The sequence below is a fragment of the Solea solea genome, chromosome 19 (genome assembly GCF_958295425.1).
Source record: "Solea solea chromosome 19, fSolSol10.1, whole genome shotgun sequence".
In the NCBI taxonomy this organism is placed as follows: Eukaryota; Metazoa; Chordata; class Actinopteri; order Pleuronectiformes; family Soleidae; genus Solea; species Solea solea.
In genome coordinates this window covers 17540752-17553551 of record NC_081152.1, presented here as the reverse complement: position 1 = coordinate 17553551, position 12800 = coordinate 17540752, and the positions used below count along the sequence as shown (strand labels likewise).

Sequence of the window (12800 nt, the reverse complement as noted above, 5' to 3'; positions counted from 1 at the left end):
TACCTCCGTCTGTTTTCACCACTCTAGGTGCTCATTAGTTAAATCTAACACGCGCTGGAAGTGTTTAAAGCAGTCGCCGTGATTGCACTCGGCTTCCTGTTGCTAAAAAGGAAAAGTGTTGCTGGAGCGCTGCCTTCGCCACGTCACCCCGCCACCCCTCACTTTTTTCATATCGCACTTGCTTTCCGTTTTTGTCAAACCACCCGCTTGACGTTTAATCCCCTCCCCAATCCTTCAGCGCCCCCTCCCTCTCTTCCATCACCTCCCATTCGCTCCGTCTTCTCGAGATCTGTGTAAAAGACTCAGTTTTTTGGGGGGGGTTTATTTTTAAATCTCAGCAGCAGAGTTGTGGAACTACAAGGTGTTTCTTTGTGGAGGAATTTGAGGAGGAGGAGGCTTCTGTTGTCTCATATGGACGTGCGTTGCATCTGTGGAGGAAAGAGAAGGATGCTCTTCACATACCTGCTACTCCATGGCTGCAGGATTCACATCCAGTTGGGAGGATATTAATATTACTAGTAGTTGTTGTTATGATTAAAATTGTGAAAAAAACACAGGATCCAGGAAGTAATTTCAACAGTTTATTGTGGACCGTGGTGGTATGCATAACCGATAATAGATGATGGAGGATTTTTCCTACACAAATTTTCAAACTCGTATTCTATATGGCATAAATCAGGCCTTAAAACACAGGAATCAAACGATATATATCAAACAAATCAATATTATAAACATGAAAAATGGGAGTATTAACTCACAGGAGCATGGGCTGAGTTTTGGGTCTTGTGTAAATCAACCTAATACATTAATTCAGGTCTTTTTTATATAGTTTCACAACTATTTAATTCTCTCAATGGTTCAAATTCATATAATATCCACATTTTACATCGTATGAAGTAAGGGTGACCTTGAGACGATCTCCCCACATATATCTGAGTCAGTCACAAAAATGATACAGATTTTTGAAAAGATTGAGGGGAAAAAGTGATGGAAAATACAGCAAAGAAAAGAACAACAAAGAAGAAGCCATTTTCATTTAGACATTTGATTGAGCTGCAGTTGGAGGAGTCGTACATATCAACAGACTATGGAAGAAAATGCAAAGAAAGAGCTGCAGCCATACAGATACTTAAAAATGGTGGAGAAAAATAATAATAACCCTGGACTGTTTTTTATATTAAAGTTAAATAGACATCCTATCAACCTTTTGCACTCCCATAGAAATTCTCCTTGTCCTTCATTTTCTTTGTTGGGCTCTAACCCTGTATTAAGTTTATTTTATATAACCCAAACTCCTACGGTTGTGTATCAAAGAGGGCTTTAGACTCCGCGCGCCCTCGTTTGACACTTCTCTATTCAGGAAGCTTTGATTAAAAACAGCATGGCCAACTGTGTCCATTTTTCGGAGGATTTAAAGTTAAGATTCTGGTGTATTGTTACCCGTTAAGCTGCTGGGAAAAAGTTTCCTCCATCATGGCCTCTCAGACCTTTTTTTTTTCCACTATTTAAGCATGGAGAGATTATATGTGTGTGTGTGTGTGTGTGTGTGTGTGTGTGTGAGAGAGAGATTCAGTCTCTGATTTCAGAGCTTTTAAGATGTTGCAGATAACACTTTGGTGTGCGACCATGCACTCAGGATACAGTTACTGTGTTTGTAGCGATGATTTATTCCCCACAGAGTTCTGCTGAGGCTACTGAAACCTAAACGGTGTTTAGCATTTGCAGTCGAGGCCTCACACACACACACACACACACACACACACACTATCAGGATGTTGCCAGAGGGAGCATTTTGCCTGGTTAAAAGCTCTTTATGTGTCAGAGACTCTCCAACTGTCCCTCAGAGAGACGGGCCAATAGCTCAGGTTACTACAGGACGGGTTGATGATTAATGCAAACTCACACAACTGAGCTCTACTGAACAATACTTAGAGACTAAATTACCAAATGAAAGCCCAGTGTGTTGACGGGAAGGAGAAATTAAACACTTAAACAGTCTCAAACATGGTTTTAATGTATACTTTCTGTGGTAGAGTGTTAAAGCCACAAGAATTGAAAGAAAGAAAAAATATATATATTGTGTTTGATATTAGAGATTAGGTAAATCTCAGCGATTAAAGTCAGAATTCTGATATTAAAGTCTGAATTCTGAGATTAAAGTAAGAATTCTGAGATTAGTCCGCATTCTGAGATTAAAGTAAGAATTCTGAGATTAGTCGGAATTCTGAGAAAAAAGTAAGAATTTTGACTTTAGTCTCAGAATTCTGAGATTAAAGTCTCAATTCTGAGGAAAGAAAATCTGAATTCTGAGATTAAAGTCATTCTGTAAATTAAGTAAATTCTTACTTTTTTCTCATATCTCTAATCTCAAAATTCAAACTTTAATCTCAGAATTCAGACTTTTTTTCTTTTTTAATCTCGGAATTCTGATATTAAAGTCATTCTTTAGATTAAGTCAGTATTTTTGACTTAATCTCAGAATTCTGAGATTAAGTATTTATTATTTCAATTTCTTTATTTTTTTTACATGTGGCCCTAATTCTCTTGACCTTCATATTGCAGTTGCTGTGAGGTAAAAAAAAAGAAACAGCATGTCAGCTGAATTAATAGCTGCTTGAAAAGTATCTTGAATCTAATAATCCATAATTCAGGTGGTTGTTATGCCTCTTCATTTGGAACAAACACAAAGTGGATCGTATCCATTGCCGGTTGCCAAATCCAGTGCTCTAAACGCTGGAGAGTCGTACTCGACTTCTCCGGCTCCTGTTGCCAGCAGTGCACGATAACAGGCTGGTATAAAAAGAACAGTGTAATTAGGTGCAGGTGCACTTTACTGTCACATTACAGACATTTTATTTTTTCTTCCCCCTCCAGAGGCAGAGCTGCCTTAGAACCAAAAATAGTCGTACTTGTTGAGTTAGAGTCAAACGGAGGGAGAAGAACAAGCAACCTGTGAAATAGCCTGAGGGGAAAGAACTGTAAAAGAGTTCAAATGTCAGTGTAAGTAACCGAGTTAGTTCTGCATCGGTGACCAAGATTTTGTTTACTTTTAATATTTCATAATGTGCCACGGTGTCACCTTCGACTCTGCTCGTGTAAAACATGACAGGAAAGCGGTGGCGTTGATGTCGATTGTACCCAGAGGATTTTTACAGCTTCGGCACCTTTTTCCATCTTCTGTTTCTGTTTAATCCCCTGATTTTATGTCAGTCCTTGCTTTAAATACTACAAGAAAAGTGAAGGGATTACACTGGGTTGCCTCATTAAAATTTGACTTTACATTTCGAGTAAATTGGTTTTGATTTTAGGTGTTGATTCTTTATGTCCGTGTTTGTGTTTGTGTGTTTGTGTGTCTGCAGCTCCGTCCCCAGTGAGCGTGGTGAGGAAAGGTCACACAGAGAAGAGCAGCATTGCCCTTTCATGGGCTGAGCCCGATCGTCCCAACGGCATCATCCTGGAGTACGAGATCAAGTACTTTGAAAAGGTAAAAGAAAATACACATACACATGTGTATATATATATATAAATATATATATATGTGTATATATATGTGTATATATATATATATATATATATATGTGTATATATATATATATATATATATATATATATATATATATATATATATATATATATATATATGTGTGTATGTATATATATATATATATATATATATGTATATACAGTATGTTGTGAAAAAATGAGGATTACTGAGAAAGGGCATGTTCAATAATACAATATTCCATCTGTTGTTTTCCTGTTTTTCTTTAGATCAGATAAGACTTTATTGATCCCTCACAGCAACGTTATTAATGTTCTATTGTATCTTCCTCCATCTTTTTCTCCACCAAAAGAGTCGCCTGATTTACTGTGAACATTCGCGGATGTCTTTAAAACTGCTGAATATCTCGTATTTCCCGTGCTTTGGAGAGTTTGAAGACACTACAGGGAGCTCATTCCAGTTCTGGACTCCAGATATTTAATGTCGTGGATTAGCGGGAAACTTTTAGACCCACATTGGCCAAATTGGCCCTCAGAGATACTGTAGAAGCTAAATATACTCTTTTTCTCCTTATAGAGTGGCCTTTTAAATCAGGTCCACTATTTAAAAATGTCTCCATATAGCTATTTTTTTGTGTAGGTAGAGCAATTTGATCCATGTATTCAGATCATTGTTCTCGTGCCCTTCCTCTGCTCTTTCTTCTCATGTCTTCTTTTTCTGGGAAGGTCAGAATATAAAGGTATAGACACACACACACACAGGGGTTTGTGGTCAGTGGTGAGCTAATGGCTCCGGGGCTAATGGAGAGAGGGCATTTAAGCCGTGTTTCAACCTGATGTGGTTACAGTTTTGGAGGAAACTGATCCTCGCACATGCACTCACAGTAGCGCCCGCCATGGAGATGTGCAGGGAAAATTGGAGAAAAAAACAGATGGAGACAACAGATGCGACGTGGACAAAGTGTGGCATCCACGGTCGCTGGTCTTTAAAACAGGGGAAGCTCATTCCAGGCCCACTTATTTAGACATAAATCCAGGAAACTAGAACAAGGAAACGCGATAATAACTTGTTCTATTCACAGTGAGACTCCCAGAGAAGCTGAGCTTCCGTGGAAGTGACGTTTTTGCCGCATTTGTCCAAACACTGTCGTCCCATAGAGAAGAGTTGAAGCTGAGCTTCAGGCGGTTTTAATGCGACACGCTCTAATCGCGTTCCAGCGCACGTTTTGGTATTGAAATGTAAATATGACACAGTTTCAGAGGAAGCAGGTGAGTGAGCTGCAGTAACCCTCTCTTCTCTTTCTCCCACGACAGGAGCAGGACTCAAGCTACACGATAATAAAGTCAAAGGAGACCGAGATGGTGGTGGAAGGCCTGAAGCCCTCTTCAGTCTACATCTTCCAGGTGAAACACGAGAGTTATACTCACAGATTTACGATAAATAAAGTTATCCAAAAAGATATTGTCTAAAATATTGGGAAAATTTTAGTTTAAAGGTGTAGTATGTAACTTTTTTCTCGACATTCCCAAACGGCACACAGATCAAGGTGTTTTTTAATTATGACTGATGGAGAGTAAAAAGGCAGAAGAAGAAGAGCCCTTATTCGGCTGTGGCGGTAAATCTAGACGGCGAGATGGCAGCGAACACTTGTAATCTGAAAGCTCTGCCAAAAAAAAAAACTCACCTGAGGAGCGAGGAAAGTCTGATGTCTGCGTCTGCCTCGCTGGCTTAAAAACGCCAAAGAATTACACACGGAGAGTTCAGCCCTAATCCTCGTCGTCATGACTCATGCAGACTGTGTGTGTGTGTGTGTGTGTGTGTCTGTCTGTCTGTGTGTGTGGAGGAGAGCATGTCTCTGTCACTCAATCAATTCATGTCTTTGTTTTTTGAGTTTTTGAAAAAAAAGCAGTGTTTTGGCGACAGAAGTTGCACACTGGAGCTTTAATTCACGCTATTTTTGAACTAAAATCCGGTTTAAATGCAATAATCGAGGCGCGAGCCGATCACAGTCTCACCAGACTGCCTGTTCTCACTCTTTATGACACATTTTACTCGTGTGTGTGTAAATATTTTCACATTTCCTGAGCAGTTTTTTTAAATTTAAAGAGTAATTTTAAAGCAAACTCACTGGGTCATTCACATTCAACTCATGAATCAGCAGATTTTCTATTTACCGTATATTGTCGTTATCTGTAGTGAACACATATTGTTATATTAGTCTTTGTGACTGTGAGATTCAGGTTGACGCTCTCTCTCTCTCTCTCTCTCTCTCTCTCTCTCTCTCTCTCTCTCTCTCTGCACCGTTTTATTAATCTGTGACATTTTCCTGTGTCATTAAAGGTTTGTTAAATAAAGTCATGTGTGGTATTTTGATGTGAAATGTGAAATACATGGACATGTTGTATTCCAGGTGCGAGCCAGGACCTCGGCAGGTTATGGCGCATTCAGTCGGCGATTTGAATTCCAGACCAGCCCTTACTGTGAGTACAACCCAGAGAGAGAGAGAGAGAGCATGACAGTACAATAAAGTTCAGCTTGTATGTGTCTCCCTCCTGCTTTTTTGGAGGCTGCAGCAACAACAGATGCCTGCTGTGTGTGTGTGTGTGTGTGTATCTATTTATTTCTCCCCTCTCTTTGGCAGTAACTGCCACCAGTGAACGAGCTCAGGCCTCCATAGTGGCGGTGGCCGTCACCCTGGCTCTGGTCCTGCTGGCAGTGGTGGCTGGATTCTTACTGAGCGGGCGGTAAGAAATAAAAATACATCCCTGACACAATGTAAACACAACACTGTTAGATATGTATATATATGTGTGTGTGTGTGTGTGTGTGTGTGTGTGTGTGTGTCCACACTCACATTATTCTCCTGTGACAACTCTGGGGAAATGTATATGTACTCACAGCTAAGATGTTCCAGAACCATCACACTGACATGTACTGTACTGTGGGTAGGCAAGTAGTCTGGTAGATATGTTAGTTTAGGTAGGTAGGTTTGTAGGTTGGTTGGTTGTTAGTTTCATGGTTTGGTAGGCTGGTAGTTTATTTGGTTGGTGGGTAGGTTGTTTGTTAGTCTGGTAGATGGGTTGGTAGAGTTTGATAGGCAGCTTGTTGGTTTCATATGTAGGTAAGCAGGTTGTTAATTTGGTGGGTAGTTAGTGTGGTATATATAATGTTACTTAGGTAGGTAGGTATGTTGTTAGTTGGTAGGTAGGTAGTTTGATAAGTATGTAGGTTGTTAGTTTGATTGTTTGGTTGGTGGTTTGGAAGGTAGGCTATTAATTTGGTAGTTTTTTAGTCTGGTTGGTTGGTAGGCTGTTAGTTTCATGGTTTGGTAGGCTGGTAGTTTATTTGGTTGGTAGGTAGGTTGTTAGTTTGGTTGGTAAATAGCCTGTTAATTTGGTAGGTTAGTAGATAGTTTGGTAGATGGGTTGTTTTGGTAGGTTGTTAGATTGGCAGGTACTGTAGGTAGTTTGGTAGGTTGTTATTCTGGTAGATAGGTTGTTTGATAGGTAAGTAGTCAGATTGTCAGGCTGGTAGATATATTGTTAGGTAGGTAGGCTGTTAGTTTGGTTGGTAGGTTGTTAGTCTGGTAGATATGACGTTAGTTTGGTAGCTTGGTAGTTTGGTAAGTAAGTAGGTTGTTAGTTTAGTAGGTTGGTAGTTTGGTTGGTTGGTAGTTTGGTAAGTAAGTAGGTTGTTAGTTTGGTTGGTTGGTAGTTTGGTAAGTAAGTAGGTTGGTAGTTTGGTTGGTTGTTAGTTTAGTAGGTTGTTAGTTTGGTTGGTTGGTAGTTTGGTAAGTAAGTAGGTTGTTAGTTTGGTTGGTAGGTAGGTGATGAAGACTAAGTCCTACATTAAGAGCAGGTGTATAATACAGACGGTGAGTCCTGTGTTTGGCGACATAACCTTACATTGTAACACTGGGGTATTTAATGCTCCCTCCTCCTTACATTATATACATCATACATTACATTACTGTTTTATTTGCATGCATGTGGGCTCATATGACCTTCACCTGACCTTGTGTTGTAATTAGTTGAAGCAATTTTCACCTCATAATTTTCCCACACGCAGCCACAAAGGTGTAAATACGAAGTAGAGACATCATTTGCATATGCAAAGCATTTAATCGGCTGCTCATAATATTACATTATTTAACACTTTTTTAGAGAAATATTCAGCGTGTTGTCCTTGTACGAGTGTCTTTGTCCCTCGCAGCTCTTTTTATTTGTTTGCAGAAGTTTCGTAAACTCTTGAACTCGAACCCCGATTCCCTCTTAATCACATTTTGCCATGAAATGTATTTAATTAAGTTAATTACAGGCTATGTACTGTGTCCATGTCCTTTTACTGAACCATAATTAACAAAGCTGAAGGCAGCTTCATAAAATAATGCCCGGTGCAAATTCAGATTCTCATCCCGTGGTGTGATGGTCTCCTCCTCCTCCTCCTCCTCCTCCCAACTCCCCGTTCACACATTTGTAATAATGATCTATTTCACATTAATCTATCCACGGATGTGTTTAATCATCATCTTTTATCCATACACGGCTTCATTTTTTTCTCCCACCCCACATAAGGTCATCATTTTAGTTCGTTATAATTAAAAACAAAATGTATTCAAAGGCGTCAGGAATGATCGCATGAAAAAGACAGCAGATGCAGTGGTGAGGATTAAAGATGTAAAAAAGAAATTCTCAGAGACTAATGATTGTGGTTTAACTGAGCAGGGACGGAGGAGGAGAAATGGACGAACGCCAAATTTTCCATTGGTTGATTTTGGGCACGATCCTCAACCTTCTGTCCACTGTACGCCCCCCGCCCCCCCTCATGACCCTCCAGACTACACTAGCATGTGTGTGGACATGCAGACACAGCACACATGTGCACGCTGATGCATGTATGCATGAGTTCACCTGCACTCACACACGGACCAACGCAGGATGTTAGAGGGCCGGCTGTAGGCGCTGGGCGTTTTTGCTCAAACCCCTCGACTCAACAGAACCGGCAAAACTGAAACACCCTGGGTCACACGCACACACACACACACATTTTCTTGTACAACATCCTTAATGAGGACACTCATACCATAATCATCATCATAACTAACCCTAAAACCACGTCTTAACCCTCAAAAAAGCCCCTTAAATTTGTGAGCACCTGCCAAAATGTCCTCACAATAGAGTACACACACACACACACGCGCATTCTTGTACAGCATCCTTAGTGAAGACACTTATAGACATAGTCCTTTAACCTAACCTTAATGATCATCATAACTAACCCTAAAACCACATCTTAAGGCTCAAAATGGTGAGGACCTGACAAAATGTCCTCACAGTTTAAATAAAAATGTGTTCTCATAACACACACACACATTTTCTTGTACAGCATCCATAATGAGGACACTCAATACCATAATCATCATCATAACTAACCCAAAAACCACGTCTTAACCCTCAAAAAAGCCCTTTAGATTTGTCTAATGTCCTCACAAAAGACAGGTTTGAATAAAAAGGTGTCCTCATAGCCTACTGCAGACATGTAGACACACAATAACACACACATTGAGACTCCCCTCCCCCTTTCACTATATCCAGCTGCCCATACCAAACCCCTCTGGCCAAGCCTTGCCGCCCTACAGAGAGCTGGACTAGAAAATACTTAGACGTGACCTCTCTCCCTCTCTCTCTCTCTCTTTGTGTGTGTGTGTATATGTGTATATATATATATATATATATATATATATATATACAGTATATATATATATATATATATGTGTGTGTGTGTGTGTGTGTGTGTGTGCACCTTTGTCTCCATGTTTTGAACAATGAAATCAATTCTGTCTCTAAAAAAAAGAAAGAAGCCTTTTAGCGGAATCCAAGTTCTGCAAATTCAAAATCCATTGACTGCGCAAAACTGTATGTATATCCATTTTGAGTGTGTGTGTGTGTGTGTGCATGCGCGTGCGCGCGTATGTGAAAGTTCACAGGATCAAGTTTAAAACCAATCCTCCTGTTTAATCTGGGTTATCTGTGATTATCTCTGATGTTCTCTGTCTAAATATTGACACACACACACACACACACAGACTATTCTCTCATACAACATGAAGTTTAATAGATATTTTTGGCCATGAAGGGTGAATGGAGTATATTATACAGAAATGAAACATGGCGGTAGATTAAGTGAATTCCTCCTCCAGTTTTTGGTTGTTTTTCCCTCCAGTCTGTACAATGAAGACTGTTCTCTGTGGTGTCACAGGTCAGAGTTGATGTGTTGACGTGGGTTTTTTTTCTTGATACTCTGTGGAAACTGCAGTCGTTTTGCTTTCATCTCGACGGCTCGTACCTTTTCAGCGCTTTCAGCAAACGTTGGGGTGTAGGTTAGCAGATCCTATGAGGAAAAACACAAAGCTGGCACTTAGATTCAATTATGATTACGTCTTTTGACGGTCACGGTTTCCTTTTCTATGTCTTTTCCTATGTCGGTGCTATCTTTACCAGGATCTGACGTCATATTTGAAATGTCACCGTTTGCCTTTTCTGGTGAATCTCACACTTTTGCTCTTTTTTGGTGAGGAAATGGTAAAAATAGTGTACAATCTTTGCTAAATACCCATCTAATCTCAATGTTTTCTGACACGTCATGAGCAGTGGCATCATCAAATTGTATCTTAGGCACTAATGCATGCTTTTACATGTGCTTTTAATGATATTATAGTGTGTCACGTGTGCTTTCTCTCAGGCGGTGTGGCTACAGCAAAGCCAAGCAGGATCCTGAAGAGGAGAAGATGCATTTCCACAACGGCCACAGTAAGTTTATTTACATTTTAATGACTGTTTTCTCTCTCTTTAGGCCTTAGGTGTAGTAATTATGGTTCAGACTTGTTGTATTTTCGTGACGAGATGCAGTCATTTTGGGTAGGATTTTAAGCTTCATATAAACAGTAAACACCTTAAAGGTTCAGTGACTTTCCTTCATCATATCACAAAATGGAGGAGCAGTGAAGGAGCTGGCAGCAGTGATGACAGATGTGCTAATGTGCTAAAATTCAGAAATGATATTACTTAGCACTAAAAATCTTGATTAAAATCTGTCTTGGTGCATAATTGTGCACACAAATCTCCTTTTCTTTTTTCAGACTTTATTATTACTGGGGTTAGGGTTTTCTGTGGAATTAGATTTGTGTCAATATTATCAAACAAAGCAAATGACAATGTACCACAAAATCAAGAATACGCAAATTGCAAATAAAATATGGATTCAATCATTCCAAATTATTGTATTTTATTGGTTTGAAAATGCACTTAACCCTTTAATACCTAAGCCTCAAAATGTCTGTCTGTACTTTTTTTTTTTGCTTATTTTAACCATCAAAGGGCCAGAAAATGTGCCTTTAAATAAAATAAAGAAAAACTAAAAGTTTCCTTCTCTAAAAAGTGTTGCTTGATAATATTGACACAAATCTAATTCCATACCTTTCTTACTCATGTGCTTATCAGTCAAAGGTTGTTTGTTTTTTTACAAATCAGTATCAGTCTTCATTATGACTCATTGAGAGTAGATAAATGGTCAAACTTCACCCTGTTTTCTGCAACAGTGGCTCTAAAACTCTGATGCTGCTCTTGTACATAAATATGCAGAAAAGAAAGAGAGACAGCCTCTTTGTAGATGACACATCAAGGTGTTTTATCACACTGATGGAGAGTAATCCACTAAATTCTGTCGTGGAAAAAAAGAGTAAAAAATGTAAATCCATTGCATCACTGACTGATGATGAATTCTGCTGAGGCTTTACGTTTCAGTGTGAGACGACGAATACGACCCAGTTGTTTTGTATGCGTGTCTACAAGTGTGCACTCTTATGTTAGTATGTCACTAACAGACCATAATAGTGCACCGCATGTGTCTCCGCAGTAAAGTTCCCCGGCGTGCGCACCTACATTGACCCGCTCACTTACGAAGATCCCAACCAGGCGGTGCACGAGTTTGCCCAGGAGATCGACGTCTCCTTCATCTCCATAGAGAGGATCATCGGAGCTGGTGAGTCTGTTACGTGTGCGCGTTACAGATGCGCTCATTCTCATTCCGAGCAGTCGGTTTAGCTTGTGGGGCTGATTTTGGGGCAGAATAATGTATGGCATGAATACATTACATCGCACTCTGTGAGCCAACTGAAGCGAAACCTGTGTGATCAAGGTAAAAAAAAAAAAAAAAGATCCTCTTCATGTCTCGCTGCGGCCCTGATGTCGTACAAAGGCTTGATGAGAACACACCTCCGCCGCTGTAATAACAGTAATGAGTCGCGCCTAATTCCGACACGTCGCGTGGAATTTAAGCGCTCTGTCGTTTGTCCTCCGTCGGCCGCGCCGCCTGTTTCCCTTCAGCCCGGGTGAGTTTGTTACGTTCATTATCGCAACAGGCCTCGTAAAAAGGAAGACGCGCCGTTACACACGGTCAATTAAGCCGCTGTGCTGGAAAGTGACAGTTCACGCGGCTATAAATTTGAGTTCCGCTGACAATTATGTTGATTTGCGACATTTGTAAACAGCGTCGCCCGGGATTTAAACACGAACATGAGATCAGACTAAAGGCTCAGTCCCATTTCTTATTTGTATATACCGTATATATCATGCCGTGATCCAAACAACAAAAGTTTCTTCTTTAAATGTGAATATTTTGGGGTTTTCTTTGCTCCGTATGACAAGAAACCATTCAAACGGAATCATTTTGGTGTGCGGACAAAACAAGACATTTTCCAGGTTTAGTAAACAACATCTTTTTTACGTATTTTACGGAGCAACAAGTACTGGATTGAGAAGAGTATGAAAATAATCGTTGGTTGCAGCCCTGATATCATGATGTATGCAGAACAGAACAGGACGTGCACACTTTTATCTCACTGCATAAAAGTAAGAAATAAATAAAGCTGCAAATCCGTAGCTTAATGTCTACGTGCAATATGTCTGCCATTTCCTGGCATCCCGGAGTGTTTTTCTTGCCAAGGAACTTCAGTAGCTTCTCCATAAAATGAGATTATAAGAGGTACAAGTGGCGCATCTGTTGTTTTTATGTTTATCTGTGGAAACAAGTCTTTCAATGGCGCCTTTTCTTTTGAGTATTTACATCAAGGCCACAACAACAAACAGCGCAAAACCCACGAAAGTCGTCCTTACTTCTGTTGCTGACAAAGCCACGCTCTTTTGACAACCAAAGACGGGTCAAAAGCTGTCTTCATCGTCTGGGAAGAATAGTGGACCAGTTGGTTTATACAATAGACTGCAAACAAGACATTAGTTTG

The 12800-nt window shown here is 40.0% G+C and overlaps 1 protein-coding gene across 2 annotated transcripts in view; it reads left to right on the top strand.

The window, feature by feature from the left end:
• LOC131446304 (ephrin type-A receptor 5) overlaps positions 1-12800 on the top strand; it is an 86561-nt gene that overhangs the window by 48559 nt on the left and 25202 nt on the right. For both annotated transcript variants that reach the window (XM_058617451.1, XM_058617452.1), the window contains exons 6-11: positions 3360-3484; positions 4816-4905; positions 5913-5982; positions 6144-6246; positions 10244-10311; positions 11417-11542. In XM_058617451.1, coding sequence (XP_058473434.1) covers positions 3360-3484; positions 4816-4905; positions 5913-5982; positions 6144-6246; positions 10244-10311; positions 11417-11542 — 582 coding nt within the window. The remainder of the gene's footprint in view (positions 1-3359; positions 3485-4815; positions 4906-5912; positions 5983-6143; positions 6247-10243; positions 10312-11416; positions 11543-12800) is intronic.